Here is a 16769-nt window from a genome sequence, read left to right on the forward strand (position 1 = left end):
GAGTGTCCTCAACAACTACAGATAGAACTGCCATACTGGGATCCAGCAATCCCACTGCTGGATGTATATCCAAAGGAATGGAAATCATCATGTCAAAGGGATATCTGCACTCCCATGTTTATCACAGCTCTATTTACAATAGCCAAGAGTTGGAACCAAACTAAATGTCCATCGTCAGATGACTGGATTAGGAAAATGTTGTATATATACACAGTGGAATACTACTCTGCCACAAAAGGGAATTGAATTCTGCCATTCACAGCAACATGGATGAACTTAGAGAAAATTATGTTACATGAAATAAGTCAGAAACAGAAAGAGAAATACCGCATGTCCTCACTCATGTTTAGGAGCTAAAAAAATAATAAACAAACAAAAAAATAAAGAAAGATACAACAACCACAATAATTCATTTAACTTTCAAAAGGAGAGAACAGAACTGAGGCCACCAGAGGTGGGAAAGAGGGAAGGGGAGTAGGGGTTAGCAGGAAATTGGTAAATAACCACAAAAAATGATTGCATTATATAATGATAAATACAGTAATAAAAAAATCAAAAAATAAAATAACATTGTGATGAAGGTTAAAAAAGAAAAACAATGCCCTCTAAAATTCCTGGGCCAAAAAAAAAAAAAAATTGAATCTTAAAGCACCTAAATCTGTGCCCTCAAACAGTATATGGTAAACTTATATCCAGATGAATACACTTAGATTTACTCATAAAAAATTTTAAAAATAAAATAAAATTCTATGCAGAAAAGATGCCCAACAACTATGAACACTCACATTACGCTATTACATGCACAAAAACCTCTATTATGTTTGAGCCCCTATACATTTGGGGTCTGTTTGGCATGCGACTCAGGTCTACATTATCTAATTCAACCAATATATTATGTTTAAGAGCCTTAAATCATTTGAATGTCAGAATTCTAGGCCTTTGTCCTGGAAAACACAAGAGGGACTACCAGAAAGGCAAGGAAAGCAGGGGGAAAAAATAATCTGAATAACTGCAAATATTTATTGCATGGATGAGTATAACCATGTAGTGAGCCCTGTATTAATGCATTAGGCATACTATCCCATTTAATTTCAATTATTCCTCACAAACACTTTAGAAAATGGTACATTGATTTACTCAGTATTATTTACTATCCTCATTGCTCAGATGTGGAAACTGAGGCCAAGATGCAGTACTCAGCAAATGCAGAAGCCATTGATTCAAATCTGTTGACTCCATAGCCTAAGCTCTGGTTGAGTACTCACTACTGTGTGGTAGGCACTTTACACATTTTATCATCATGATACCTTGTAAAATATGCTTTATTATCCTCATTTTAAGGATAAGTAAGCTGAGGTTCAACAAAGATAAATGATTTGTCCAAGGTTACACAACTAGAAAGAATCAGAGCCAGGATTCAAGCCAAGGTCTGAGTGGCTCTAAGACACATTCTCTTTCCCTTACACCACTGAGGTCAGAATACAGATGGAGGGGAGAGGTCATGCACCCTAAGTTTCCCTTCATTTACGAGCTCCAGATGTCTCAGAGGTTTATCTGTTAGGTCTGTGACCATATGACCTCCATGATCATTACTGTTTGTCAGCTTTGGAGATAATGAGATTTCTTCCAGATAGTGTTCACCAGATTCCCCAGCATGTCATTAAGGCTATTTTTGAACACTGATAACAAACTTGCTAGGCCTGAAACATTCAGCCCATCCTTTGGCACAGCCTAACTACATGGACAGTGCTGTCAGCCAGGGTTGATCCATCATGTTCAGGCCCAAAGGAAGAACTGAAGCCAGTGCATAGAAGCTAATTATTTCAGGGCCAGCCCTGTGGCTCACTCAGGAGAGTGCGGTGCTGATGGCGCTGAGGCCACAGGTTCAGATCCTATATAGGGATGGCTGGTGCGCTCACTGGCTGAGCATGGTGCGGATGACACCGAGCCAAAGGTTGTGATCCCCTTACCAGTCAAAAAAAAAAAAAAAAGCTAATTATTTCAATAAGTAAAGGATATCTGTATAGCAAGAGTTTATGTATATGAGTTTATATACAGCCCAGTCCACAACTCTACCTCAGAAACTCTTTAAAGTCAAGGAAGGCTATCAAGAATCTTATTTATATAAGGACCTCCTGATCCTCCAAGAAAAAGTACTAAGGAAATGTCAGAGCTGATCAGGACACTGGAACTGATTAACAAGGGTGGAGAGAAGGAAACTGTCTCTGTCTGTCCCCATACTTGGCTTTTTAACCTGATGGCCCACCCTTTCACTAGACCTCTCCTGGCCTCTATAAGAGTTGGCCACACAAGGTTACTTGGCAAATAAAAGAATTCCTCAAGATCTTGCCCCTTCTCTGCTCCCTCCTGACTCTCCCCCAGGAAAGGCAGGAGGAGAAGGTTCCCAGAAGATCATACTTTCACAGGGAGAATCAGGAGAGTACACAGAGAAAGGAAGCCCCTCTACCCCATATGCCTTCTAGCCACGACCATCCATTGTACAGATGGTAGTCGGAATGAGTCTTTTCTAAATTGATCAGGTCACCCTACTGTGACTTTCAATTGCTCTTAGGATTAAGACCAAACTCATTACTGTGACCTACGGGGCCCTGCAGGGACACTGCATTCCCTTATAACCCCAGTTCATTCCATGGTGCCACCCCTCCATACTCTCTGGAGCTCAAAGTCTGGTTATTTTACAGCCTGTAAACTCCATGAGGACTAAGTTGACATTACGTGATTCATTGGAAGACTTAACACAGATTCAGCAAGTTTTCCTCTCAGCTAAGCTCACTCTCTGTACATAGAAGTAGGTAGTTTAATTTCAACAGAGAATATTCACATTTATTATCTTAAGCTCCTACTGTCTCCTTACTAAGAAGTTTTACTATTGGAAAGTTTATTTTGAATCTTTTCACTTTTAGGGTCAAACTCAATTATCCATTGTTACTAGTTATGAATTATTCAGTTTCTAAGCTTAAGCATGGTTTTAAAAAAACAATTAAAAAACAGTTTATTGTGGGGAGGGGGATAGAGAGAGGGAAAGTGAGCCAGTTTTTAAAAAAAAATCAACATATTAGATGTAGAAAAAGGAATTGTTTGAAATTACATAGTAATTTTTAGGTCAAATTTTGTCTACTAAGACATGGGAGACCCTGAGTCCCAGCTTGCTAGATAGGCTTGTTACTGCTGAGCAGAAACAAAGCAGAATGCAGATGGCCGTGAGTTCCAGTCACACAGACTCAGGGCCTAGAGCAGTGGTTCTCACCCTGGCTGCTCAAGAGAATCAGGGAGATTCCCCAGTGATCTCTTAAAACCACAGTCCTCAAGCTCCACCCCCAGAGATTCAGATTCCCTTCCTCCGGGGTAGGGCACCAGTGTCATCCAAAAGCTCCCCAGGTGATTTCATTGTGAACTAAGACTGGGAAGTGCTATGAACGGAGGGTTCAGGAGATGAAGGTAAGGGAGAGAGAGCGAGAGAACCTGCAGGTGAGCACACATTCTCTACTCAGCTCAGAAACCAGGGAGAACAACAAACCACTGAAACAGGTAAATTTTTACCAAGCCATCCGTGTAAACGTTTAACACTTGTGAAAATAATATACTTAGACCATTTTTACCCTTCAGGATGATGTCTCTAAATACTAGATGTGATTTTAACTGCTAAGTTCACATTAAATCATTTCATAATAGCCAAATTTTGTGTTATCTACAACCTCTTCTCCCCTCATCCTGGTGAATTGAGAGGTGACTCCAGCACAGTCATGTTCACTTACTTTAATTCCTTGTGATCCATAGCCGGGGGGGCCCGGAGGGCCAGTCAAGCCTTTCTGCCCAATATCACCCTGAAAGAAGATGAGGAGAAATTGAAGATAAAGTGTCAGAAGATTGAGGGAGAAACAACGCAAGTATTACAGCTCTCCGCCTCCTTACTTCAGCCGGGTTAGCACCTCCACACTGCCCATAAGCTATTTCCTATCTTATTTAAAGCAGTGTCTTCCTAAATATTTTTAAGCCACAGAATCCCTGGCAAACAAAATCTTCCATATCATCCAAAGATAAATAAAGAGGTAAGCAGGGATGCTTAGCCTAAGCAGAAGGGGAGGCTCAGGAGCTTATCTTCTTGGGCTCCTCCAACTGCCCGAACACCAGCCCCGGGACTCCAGGGCAGCCTGCACCAAGTCTGGAAACCACTGACTCAGATTCTATGCAGCCTTTTTAATGCATTGCTCCATTTCAACATGGAGGGCCAACTCACTGGGGCCGCAGTGAAAGATCAGTGCATACTGATGTGGATTGGTGCTAGAATTTTTAAGAAAATGTATAGATGAAACAAGAAGCAAGTGCAGCATTTCCCAGTATGTGTTCACAAGCTGACCCTGTGTTTCTCAGAAAGACTTTGTCATGGAAAAAATTGGAAAACAATATGTGCTTTCCCTTGGACAGCTCTAGTGCACAATAGTAGATTAAAGTCTCTAAGAAGTCTCAGAATAAAGAAATTAGTTTAATTTTGTTTTTCCCAGAAGTTCCTAAATTAACATTGAATGAAACAAGCTTTGAAAAAATGCTAGGTTAATATAAAGTACTGTATGTCAGTCTCCTTTCCACTGTGAGAAAAGCTTTTTGCTGCATGTAAGAGAATATTTGCTCATTGCAAAAGCATTTTTAAAACAGAAATAAAGACAACAATGAAGAAGAAAAATAGACCCATTTTCCCATCACCTGGTGATAGTGACTACTAAACCTTGGGGTGCTCTTCCTCTGCATAAAGTTACCTGTAAGGTTAGAAAAGTAGCCTACTGCCAAAGTGGAGTTGATGAACAAAAAAGGGATAAACAAAGAATCTAGGTAATACTGGGATTCTCAATAGAATCTTTGACTCATAAAGCCTTTTCACTTTCCTAACAATGGGGTTCTAGTACACTTCTGTGCATTTTGAGTGTGAATACACCTATTTGAAATTGAAATTTGTAATGAGTGGCCCATTGACACCTGTTTTCCTGATGAACATGCCTGCTACTTTACTTGAAATAAATCAAAAAAATAATTTGTTGAACTAGTGAATGAACAATTAAAACAGGGTTTCTCAAGCTCGGCAATACTGACATTTTGAGCTGGATAATTCTTTATTATGGGAAGCTGTCCTGTACATTGTAGGATTTTTTAGCAGTATCCCTAGCTCTACCCACTAGAGCCAGTAGCATTCCCAGTTGTGATATCCAAAAATATCTGCAGACGTTGCCAAATGTTCCCCCGGGGCAGGAAGGGGAGGGCAAAATCTCTGAGAAACACTGGATTAAAATAATAATAGGATGAATCATCTCTAAAATGCAGGAGACAGAAGGAGGAGACATAGAAATGAGGGCAAAGAAGACAAAAGTTAGTTCCTCTCATCTTTCCTGGGGACAATAAATCCAGACCCTTGCAGTGAGGCCCTGATATAGTGGACTGTTGGGCTGGGTCACAGACCCCTCACAGGCAGATCACAGCTAGGTAATTGGAAAGATCCTGAGAGCTGCTGACCAAGTTGATGTGCTTTATTTGGACACACTCAGGTAACTAGCAGCAGACCCACAGCAGCCACCCTGATGCCGTCCTGGGGGCCATGTGGCTCAGAGCCGTTTGTCCTTTATACTTGTCAGATAACCCAGGAACACCTGAACACACGTGCGCAGTTAACATATTTACATGAGACAATAGCCAAGAAACACCAGGGTGTGCATGCACAGTTAACATATTTACATCAGACTAGGTCATGCTCGGCAAGATTCCAAACACCTGAGGAAGCCTGACCATTTGTCCATTTTCCTTACATGGACACAGCACACGTGGCAAAATAGGAACATTAGCTGGCAACCTGTTAAAAGGCCACCTGAGGCACTTCTGGCCAAAGCAAAGATGTACTTCTTGATGATGGCACAAGAAACCGGGAAACATTTTGAGCCCTTTGCAACTACTTGAGAGGTAATTTCTTTGCCTATATACATAAATATTTTATTTTACTGAAAGCTCACATGATAAGAAAAATAAGATTTTTCATCAGTAATCAAGAAAAAGTCAACACCAAAATGAACACTTACAATGAAGTTACTGTTTACTTGGTGGTCACTTATGGAATCTGACCCTCACACGGCACACAGCTCAGGACTCACCTTTGGCCCTTGGGTTCCTATGCCCCGAGGCCCAGAGGGACCTGGAGGACCTCTGACCCCAGGCTCTCCCTGAAAAGACACAATGAATGACAATAACTGATTTTTTTAAAAAAACTTTATTTATTTCATGCTAAAATATATTTTCAAATATATTTTTTAAAATTAAAACCCCCTACAATTTGACTAAGATATTTATTGAGCCCTTTTCTCTGAGATCTCTTTCCTATTATGAGACTGTGTCTTATCTCTCTGTTTCATTTCTTATTGCCACGTAGGCAATTTTCAGACCAACTGATATAGGTCCATTTCAAATCAATCAAGTTAATTAGCTTCTTGGCAACATTAATACATACTTTCTTCAGAATTCCCTTCAGAACTTGGAAAAGTAATTACTGCTATTGTGAACACAGGATGAAAGAGGAGACTGGAATAAAAAGCAACCGTTAAGAGATATAACCACATCCTGAATACTAGTTGTTTTATTCTTTTATGCAACAAAGATTATGCTATTTAAGTTAGGAATCGGCTCTATGCTATTTCTGCCACTAGAGTGATTGTGACCACAGGGTAAATTCTATAAAGGCTTTTCAGTTTCTCCAAAGCATGACGGTTTCATAAAAGGCAACAATTACCAGAAAAGTGGTGGGACATGATGAAGTAGGCCAAAGCCTGTGGTTAGACCTACTTGAGATACTAATGATGGGAAGAAGCAAAGAAATAAAAATCTCTTCCTTAGCCACCTTCTTTATGCTCAAGATTACATTAGATGTGTTCAAATGTGTTATTTTATATGATTTAGTGTTCACAATAATTCTGCATTACAATGATGACTAGTTTACATGAATTCTCTGAACCTCAGTAAATTCATCAGTTATGTAGAATATAATACCCGCATTCCACAGGGAGGAGAACGAAGTGAGACAAGGCATGTGAGTGCCCCTATCACAACGCCACACCAACTGGCACAGAGTGGGCACTTGGTGAATGTCAGCTCCCCACCCACGCATTTTATTAAAGAGGTAACTGAAGTTTGCCTAAGTCTGCACAACTGTTAAAAGGCAGGGCTTGGAAGATGTGGAGAAACAGGAACCCTCATAATAGCCGGTACAGCCCTGTTGGAAAACAGTTTGGCGGTTTCTTAAAATGTTCAACATAAATTCACCACATGATCTAGAAATTTCACTCCTAAGCATACACTCAAGGAAAATGAAAACATATGTCCTTGCAAAGTCTCACATATGAATGTCCTTAGCAGCATTGTTGATAATAACCCAAAACTGGAAACAACGTAAATGCCCATCAACTGGTGAATGCATAGACAAATGTGGTAAATTCAGCAATAAAAAGGAATGAACCACGGATACACACTATAACATGGATGAACCTCAAAAACATTATTGTCAATGAAAGAAGCCAGACATACTGTATGATTCCATTTATATGAATTGTCCAGAAAAGGTAAACCTATAGAGACAGAAAGTACATTTATGATGTTGGTCTCCTGTCTTTATTTCTTTCATTTAGTACTTAGCTGCTTTTGAGTCTGCAGGTACTAATTATCTCAACAGCTCTTCCCCACTGTAAGTAACCTCGAGTTCCGCCCAGCTTAAATGATCATTCCAACATCAAGGGCTCCAAGTAGAGAACATGAATGTCCTTATTATATACATTTTTATTATCTTTCTTTAGTACCTCTGAAGTAACCATCAAGGGAATGTCTGTAAGTTTACCACCTAAGTGCCTCCTGTTATACTCTGCTCCTTCTGAAAAGGGATGTGTCTTTTTTCTTTCAAACATTTTGATGCCTTCCAACCAAACAGAACACATAATCATACTTAAGTAGATTTTACCCAGAATCACTAAAGGTTTTATTAAAAATAATTGTTTTTCTTGCCCGATCACCCAACCCCACCCCGAATATGATGGCTTCGTCTCCTGTGTTTGTATTCACCTCTGCCCTTTGTGATGAGGTGAGGAGGTTGGAAAGGATATGGCCAGACACCAGGTGCCTCCTGCTGTGATGCAGCAGAACATACAACCCCACCTGTGAACATGCTGGCCAAGAAAAACTAAACCTGGATCTGAAGAGGTCTCTAGATCTACCAGTTTACAAAAACAGACAGGAGGTGGAGAAGCATGGTAAACAACATCATGAGGATATCATCAGCAAAATCCTCAAGTACCAATAACACATTCACAATGAAAGGGCAAGGAAAGCATGAGGGAGGTGTAAACTGTGATTTAAAAATATGTAAGAGATATCTCAGTCAAATGCAATGGGTGGACATCATTTGGATGCCAATCCAGCAAGCCAAAACCGGTAACAAATTTATGAGATGAGCTGGAAATGCTGGATAGTTGCTATATTAAGAAATTGTTAATAATTTTTAGGTTTGGTAATGGTACTGCACTTATGCTTTTAAAAAGAGTTCTTATATTTGAGAGACAAAGGCTAAAGCCTTATATGGGTGATGTCTAGGGATTGCTTCAGAATAATACAGTGAGGGGATGGGTGGGGAATACATATACCACTATGGTGGGGTCTTTGAAAGTGCATTGTGTATTTTGTTGTTCCATGGGCCATGTGTCCATGTCAGGCCACGATACCTGGTAAACGTGGAGGACCCTGGGCAGATCTGACTTCGCCACTCAACAGCACCGGTTCTGCCATAATGCAACACCATCAGTACCTGAGAAGAAGTGTGTTTACCTGTGATATTTTCAGATATGCAGTTTTATTGTCAGTGCAATAGAGTGACACTCACAAATAAAACAAATTATAACAGGTTCTTGCATAGTTGGACTTAGCCTTCCTAACAACATCTGGGAGTTGTTGGAGCCTGCAGAGGGAGCCCTTGTATTGGAAGATAATGAACAGATTGCAAGCAAATTCCAGAGTTGCCATTTGCAACCACATCCATCAGTTTCATAAGACCATAGCCTAAACCCTACCCCTACCTCCTTGCATCTACTCCCTCAAAAAAAGAATAACTCACTGTTTAGATTACTTATCTCTTCCTCTTGGCACACAAAAGGAATTCTAGATGGAAGATATTCCTTTCATTTTCACAGGAAATAGCCAAGTTTAGCACTGTCTGCAGTACTTGTGTGAATTTAACAGATGACTCAGGGACAGTTTTACCTCGATTATTACCTTTCAGAGTGATTAATTTTAACTCCTTTAAAAACACATGTAATCTTGTGATGGTTCTAGTAACCATACATTGAAGCCTTCATTTTTTAGAAGAAAGAAAAAGAGGAGACCAAACACACTCATGTTCATTCATTTTCCCATTAATAATCTTTGCCTTGATTAATATTAAAACTTATAATAAATAATATAATAAATAGTGATTAATACTTATTAAGTTTATTATTTGGCAGGTACTTTTCATTATTTTCTTATCTATCAAGTTCCTGTCAACATCAACTTACTCCATTTTACAGATTAAGAAACTGAGGCTAGAGAGGATACATAACTGCCAAAAAGCCACATGGCCTGAAGAAGTTCAAACCCAGGTGTGACTCCAGAGCCCTCCCCCATTTTGATGTTGGCTGGGACTAGATGCAAGACGCTAACTTCTCCATAGACTTTCTTCCAGCTGTCATTCAATGCAAGGACTATGACTATGTGGTTATGAAAGTCCTTTTCTTACATCAGGTCAATCACATTCTCCCACAGAGAAGAAAAAAACATCCTGGATTATAAAAAACTCCACCTGGATTAGAAGAGGCCCACATGACCTGCACATGGATTCAACTGTCTGAGGCCTCCCCTTTCTTTTTCCCATCATTGCCATTCCTCGGTTTTGTGGTTTACCCCAATGTTTTAATTGGTATCATTCTAGATCTGCTATCTACACAAATTCTTAATCTCTCTTTTCATCCATTTTACAGTGTACTTGATTTGTTGGAGTAATGCATACTATGGTTACTACTACTAATTATAATACTTTAACATATTAGAATTCAAAAAAATGTTTAGTGTACATAATTCCATTAATTTCTCAGAATCACCCTGTGAAGTAGGCTCTATTATCTCAAATCACAGACAAGGATCTACATCTCAGGGAGGTCTAATGATGTGCTGAGGTCACACAGTTAATAAGTGGCAGAGGTTTCAAGGTGGCGCAGTAACAAGGAAACAGCCCATTATACTTTCTACATTTTATAAAATTTAAATACAATACTTGAGAGAACAATCAGCCCATTAAACCATCTCTCCCTCCCCTGACACACACACATTTAATAAGGCTTTAATCACTATCTCTCCCTCTGTACCAATTAAGCCCTTGCTGCTCTTTGAGAGGACTATGGAAGCAAGTTACAGTTGTTTCAAAAGTGATTTCTTGCTTTTTTACTTTGGGGACAATAAAAAGCAAATTGAATTCATTGTGAGAAGAATCAGCCACTTAAGAATTTTTTAAGGAATGGTACTCTGAAGATTCTGCTAAATGATGAAACCAAGAAATGGCTGAGTTTTAAAATAAGGTAGAAGTAGTCAAAGTGATAATTAGCAGCTGCTTAATGGTTCTTTCTGGCTTTACAATAAAATTAAGATGTAACATTAGTTACAACTATCACAAAGCCCCCAACTATCACAAACATAGCACCACTCTGGAATGAATGATGCAATCCGGCATATGTCACCATTTAGTAACTCTCAAATACTTCACTCGTAGTTGCCAGAATGTCAATGGAAATTTTAAAGGCTTTATTCTGAGCTTATGGACAGACAACCCAGATGTTGGTAATGTGTATTGATTATTGACTGGCCATTCTCATACCACTCAGTTATTTCTCACTGATGCCTTTTAATATGAAAAGGGAGACTAACAATTATCAGCATGATCATCACAGGGAAGAGGAGATGATTAAGAAGTTTCTAGAAAACAAAGTTCTCAAACTGTTATCACATTTCCTTTTATTTTCTCAGCTTTAAATTTCAAAGTATTTAAAACAATTTCAATTCTTGGTATCAATTTCTCTCCTAGAGCTTTAATATTTACCCCAAAACAGCCACATCTCATAGTCTCTAATAATTTTAAAACTTGCTTTAGGATTTGGGTGGATTTGTTGTTGATTGTTTCTTTCTTTTCTCAAAATCAACTCATCAAAGATGAGCAAATGATTGCCTTGTGCCAAGAATCTCACTGGAGAAGGAGAATCTTTCTTATTTAGCTGAGTTAGAAACCTTGAAAATAGAAAATTGATACTGTCCCTAATGACAAGGCAAAGAACAGGCTCTCTTGTACTGATACTCAATATAATTTTCCACTGGGGGAAAGTTCCTCTAAATCTGCATGATAAAAATAAAAATGTGTTGGGGATGATGTGGGCGGTAAATGTTAAGGGGTTTAGTGTCTGTCTCCAGGGCTGAAGGGAATGTATGGATGTACTCCTGGAAAGAGAAATGCAGCACTAGGAAAAATGCAAGGAGAGATGAAAGCAATATTGAAAGTCATAAGGTAGAAAGGAGTGCAGCTCAGATTTTAGAGATCATGCATAGAACTGAATTGCGCATTAACCCTGAAAAGTCACCTAGTCAAGACTTCCTGGTCTTGAAAATGACATTTTCTAAAATCTATAGGTAAAACTGCTAGGCATTCAGACTTTATTTGGCTCTGGCTTTAATAAGCCCTGTTTTGAGCTGATTGGCCTGTAACAATTTTGCCATCATATTATAGGGAGGTGGGATTCTTCAAGTCCACTTTGAAATCACAGACCCTTAACTTCATTATCGTTAAGTCTTTCCTAGGCCAGCCCTCCTTGTTGGGCACTGTTCAAAATGAAGTTCCTTGTCCAGTCTATGTCGGCCAGTGGAATCCACAAATTCCTAATGTATCTCTGTGTGAATTGGTCCTCTGTTCATCTACCGCCTGTTGGTGGTGTTCACATATGTGAGCCATTGCAGAGAACAGAGGGACAATTCAGATGCTGGGAACATTTTTAGAATAATGATACTCGGTGGAATTTTACATAGACTTGCATTTTAATTTATGACTATGGGCCACTTTTGTCAAATAAAGCATGTATTTACAATATTCAAACATTTAAAAGTTTTTGAAAAATGTTTAACTCTTTTGGGTTTGGGTTTATGCTTCTCTTTAATGTTTACATAATTTAAGTTTTAACAATGGAAAATCTAGACTGGAAAGAGAAACAATCCAACTGTGCACAAAACGGTGCTGAGATAGTTAGAATATGGGCAGCACTGAAGATTGAGCACTGTGGATCAGGGTAAGTCATTCTTATCTGACTTATTCATCCATTTAGTCTTTATTCATTCATGTTCAAAGTCTCCCTCCCATACACAAAATAAATATAGTATCAAAAATGTTTATATTGTGAAGAGGCAAGTTGTTCAGCCTCTCTGGTCCTTGATTTCCTCATATATAAAACAGGGGCATTGTTAAAAATGCCATGATGTTCTGGAAATATTTGAGTAATATATAATAATTACAATAATTATTATTTTTATAATAATTATTATTATAAATATAATAAGACAATCCAACAAGTCTTTTCTGCCCACAGACTTTATTCCAACCACTTGATGATTAGGAGATCCTTTGAGGGTCCCAAAATCCAGGCTAGATTTCCTCTGTGCAAGGATTGGCCTAAATTCAGTCATTCCAAGGCTTTGGGGAAGGTCATGGCTTTCCCTGTAATGAGCAATTACACTGAGTGGGGCTGGAAAAGCCAAGAGAGGTGTGTGGCAGGATGCACCTGCCCTTTTGGAGATCAAGCAAGCCACCCCTGTAATCATCTTTTATAAGGCCAGAAACAAACTCTTACACACAAGGACATCAGGGAATCAGCCCTTGGGCTATATGTGCCTCTTGAGTCTTGGGAGGTGAAAATACAGAACCAAACAGTTAACTGCAGCTTCTCAAAGGAAGATAAGATTTATATCATGATTGTCTTCAAATCATAATGGGTCCTCCTTGTCTCTAGGGCTCCAGTGAAGAAATGCAAGCAGTGATGGGTAGGGTCTTGGAGCTACCTTCCCCATCCTTGAGCCAGGAGTTTGGGTCCCGGGTCAGGACACTGGATGAGCACTTCCCACTTAGCAGGGGACCAAATTGTCAGTTCCTCTTCCCAGGATGTTTCAAAAGTGGATTTTAAAACTATATCTACTATCTTTTTGAAAGCTATAGTTTTTACAATAATTTTGGAAATATCTCAGAAGGTCTTGCCAAAATGTGAATTAAATTCAAGGTAATTATATATAGGACTATAACCACTGATGTTGTACAGAATTTTTCCACTTGGGTAAAAACCACTAAGCAGTGAAAGGGTGCTAGATGCCAGGGGCTGCTTTTTATACATTTTGAAACATAGAAGCTTTGATTCCAATGTCTGTGTCATATGCTAAACACATGTGACCTTAACCAAATATCACAAAAACCCATCATAAATTAATCATTGACTTTAATGGTTTCCTCATTTCAAAACACATTTGTTTTGCAAGTTAATGCCTTAAAGCCAAAATTTTAAGGTGACTACACAGAGTTTAAATGAAAAACATGTCGGGATATATATGTCTACACTAACCCCCCCAACACGCACACATTCTCACACACTTACAACCTCTCTGTCATTTTAACTCAAAATGGAAATAAAGGAATTTTGCACACTTTTGGGTCCTGTGCTTTTGCTATCATTGACAATTTTTGGTATTTTGAGAGTCTCACTTCCACTTTACCAAGTTAACTGTAATTAGACTTTTCAAAGTATCTCCCTTTCTTTACCAGTTTGTGTGTGTGCGTGTGTTTCCAAAGGTTTTCTTCAGACAAAAAGGCCACATAGAGACTTTGAGGCCTCTCTGAAAAAGGAGAGATGATTTTGAAACTTATTTATAAGTTGGTATTTGTTTTTAGAATTTCCTTTATTTTCCAGTTTATTGTCTAAACTCCTTTGATTCTAAGATCAGCTCTCTCTCCTAACATCTCTTTCTGGGGCTAGAGATATCCTGGATAACACACTTTCTATGAGAAGAGACAAAAAGCAGCAGAGAGAAGGAGGAGGCCCCAAGAGGGAGCTGGGCAGACAGAGGTAGGTCCTAGGTCATGTTCTCTTGCCTGCCCTCTGCCCACAGCTAGAAGTGAGCTGCAGGCTGCTGCTCGCTCAGCCTCCTGAGTGGGCTAACAAAGATGGGTGAGTTTCAATTAAGATACATCTTCTGGCAATGTGTCGACCGTTCCAAGAAAAAAAAATAGGCAGGATGAAAATTTTCAAGGAATATCTTTTTTCTTGATTTCCCCCCTAAAATGTATATGAAAGCAAAAACAGGGACTTTTGGAGGAAAATGGTATATGAAATTATCTAATAAATGTTTTAGTCTGTATCTTAATCAGAGTGGAATATCCACAAGAGTCAAACTTTAAAATGTTCTTATCTATGCCTAAGTGCCTGTCTTTATCATTACTGCTAAATGTAAAGCACTAACATAAAAGAATAATTAATATAATGTAACACATACTTACAAATAAAATTCTTAATAATCTATGCTGTAAAAATATAAATGATCACCTGTTTCCATTGGAGTACAAACACATTCCAGTATAATTTAATATATTTTATTTCATTTCTTATTTTAAAGAGGAATAAGCTTCAACTTCCCTAAGAAAATATTCAGTATAATAACAAAAGTTTTTACCAATGTTTCACTCAGAGCAGAAAATAATTTACCTATTGAATTTCTCTTTCTATTTTTTAATTTTAACATTTTGACAGATACTATGCCTTAAAGAAAAGAGAATACCTCAACATCCAAACTCAGTATGGTTTACTGACACTTTTGAGGCTTATTCAAGGATATGATTTGGTCCTGAGTCAAACCAAACCAGAACCATGATCAAAGCACCTCAGGTTTGTCTCCTCTGTCTACACAGCACTTTCAGATACATCCTCTTACTTTATCCTCATAATTACCCCCAAGAAACAGAGATAGAGCAGGTACCAAGATCTCCTGCAGATATGATATTTAGTGCCATGGGTTCTCAGTCTCTCATTCTACCTGGGAAAGGGGAAAAGGGCATCTGCCCATTGTTGGGGAGCAGTGTCAAGGTGTTGTCACTCCTAAATGCTGTGACAGAGACAAAAACCAAGATGAAAAGTTGGCATTGAACATATACATCTTCTCTCTCGAATGACCTGGAAGCATTAGAAATACTAAGTGACTAGATATATTTCTAAGAAAACAATTCTCCTTTAGAGTAGTACTGATCATTCGTTCACTTTTCATTCATTCAATAAGTTACAGAGCTCCTATTGGGTCGTTCACCTACTTCTGGTGTCAGGAAATCCAGAGGGAACAAAACAAAGAGCTGCCTTCAGGAAAATTTACACTATTGTGGAATATGCAGAGCAATAAATGAGCAAGATGACCTCAGACAGTGATCCATGCTACCTAGAAAACACACAGGGGGTGTGGTGGTGATTTTTTTAGTACAGGTTGTCAGGGAGGTAAGATTTGAGCTGAGGCCTTAAGAATCGACCATCCTGGCAGAGCTAAAGCTCTGAAGCACAGATGAGCTGAAATAGGGCAGGCCAGTGGGGTTGGATGTAGGCAACAAGGGAGAAATGAACAGAAGCTGAGATCAGGCTGTGAAGGACCTCGTAGGCCATGGGAAAGAGTTGGAGTTTGTTCTGAGTACAAAGAGAAACCACCAGAGTGTTCCTAAGAAGGAATGGGATAGGATCTGATTTGCTGTTTTAAAAGACACTCTGCCTGCTAAGTTATAGAAAGGCAGAGGGGAAAGAAGGAAGACCAGGCAAGGGGTGATGGTGGTCTGCCCGGTAGAAGTAGAAGGTGAAAAGGAGCCAAAGTCAAGATACATTTTAGAGACAGAACTGATGAGATTTATCAAAGGACTAGATGTGGAGAAAAGAGAGGAAAAGGAAGGGACAAAGATGACTCTCAGATCTTCTGACTTGAGCATAAGGTAGATGGCAGTGCAGTCTACAGGCTTATGGGGCAAAAGTCAGGGTTCTGTTTTGGATATGAGGTTACAGGTGTCTGTGAAGAATCCAAGAGAAGATATATAGTAAGAAACTAGATACTTGAGACCAGAGTTTGTGGGGGGGAGATAGAAATTGGAAGCCATCAGTGCATGGATAGTTAAAGCCATGGGATTGGATGAAAGTACCCAGGGAGAGAATGTGACTAGAGCTGAGAGGTGGGCTCTGAACTGAACCCTGTTCTTGGTATAGGAAGAGGAAACAGCAAAGGAACGTTGAGAGCAGCTACCAGAGAAACAGGAGGAAAAAACCATAAATTTACTCTGTATCTTCAGATTAGTGCAAGTTCCCCAGGAAGTCCAGAGATGAGGACTTATGAATTGTTTCAGATACTTCTACTTTTCTATTGTAATTGATAACAAAATTTTACCTTTACCAATGTCACTTACCTGTAGGTATATTTTACAAGCTAGCTTGTTGCCTACTTTAAAACCTTACCTTTGCTCCAGTGTCTCCCAGTCCACGTAAACCCATTGGTCCAGGGGGTCCTGGTAATCCTCGAGGTCCCTGAGATGACACAATGAGGGAGGGAGTGAGCATCCTTGCTGTATGCAGTGCTCAGAAGAAGGGAGGACAGAGGGGGGGAAGGAA

General features: G+C 39.2%; 1 protein-coding gene across 2 annotated transcripts in view; it reads right to left on the minus strand.

Moving 5' to 3' along the window:
* COL28A1 (collagen, type XXVIII, alpha 1) overlaps positions 1 to 16769 on the minus strand; it is a 172275-nt gene that overhangs the window by 62449 nt on the left and 93057 nt on the right. For both annotated transcript variants that reach the window (XM_008569867.1, XM_008569866.1), the window contains 3 exons: positions 16617 to 16685; positions 6153 to 6221; positions 3777 to 3845 (listed from right to left, as the gene is read on the minus strand). In XM_008569867.1, the coding sequence (XP_008568089.1) occupies positions 3777 to 3845; positions 6153 to 6221; positions 16617 to 16685 (207 nt within the window). The remainder of the gene's footprint in view (positions 1 to 3776; positions 3846 to 6152; positions 6222 to 16616; positions 16686 to 16769) is intronic.

Source organism: Galeopterus variegatus, unplaced genomic scaffold (genome assembly GCF_000696425.1).
Source record: "Galeopterus variegatus unplaced genomic scaffold, G_variegatus-3.0.2 Scaffold538, whole genome shotgun sequence".
Lineage (NCBI taxonomy): Eukaryota > Metazoa > Chordata > Mammalia > Dermoptera > Cynocephalidae > Galeopterus > Galeopterus variegatus.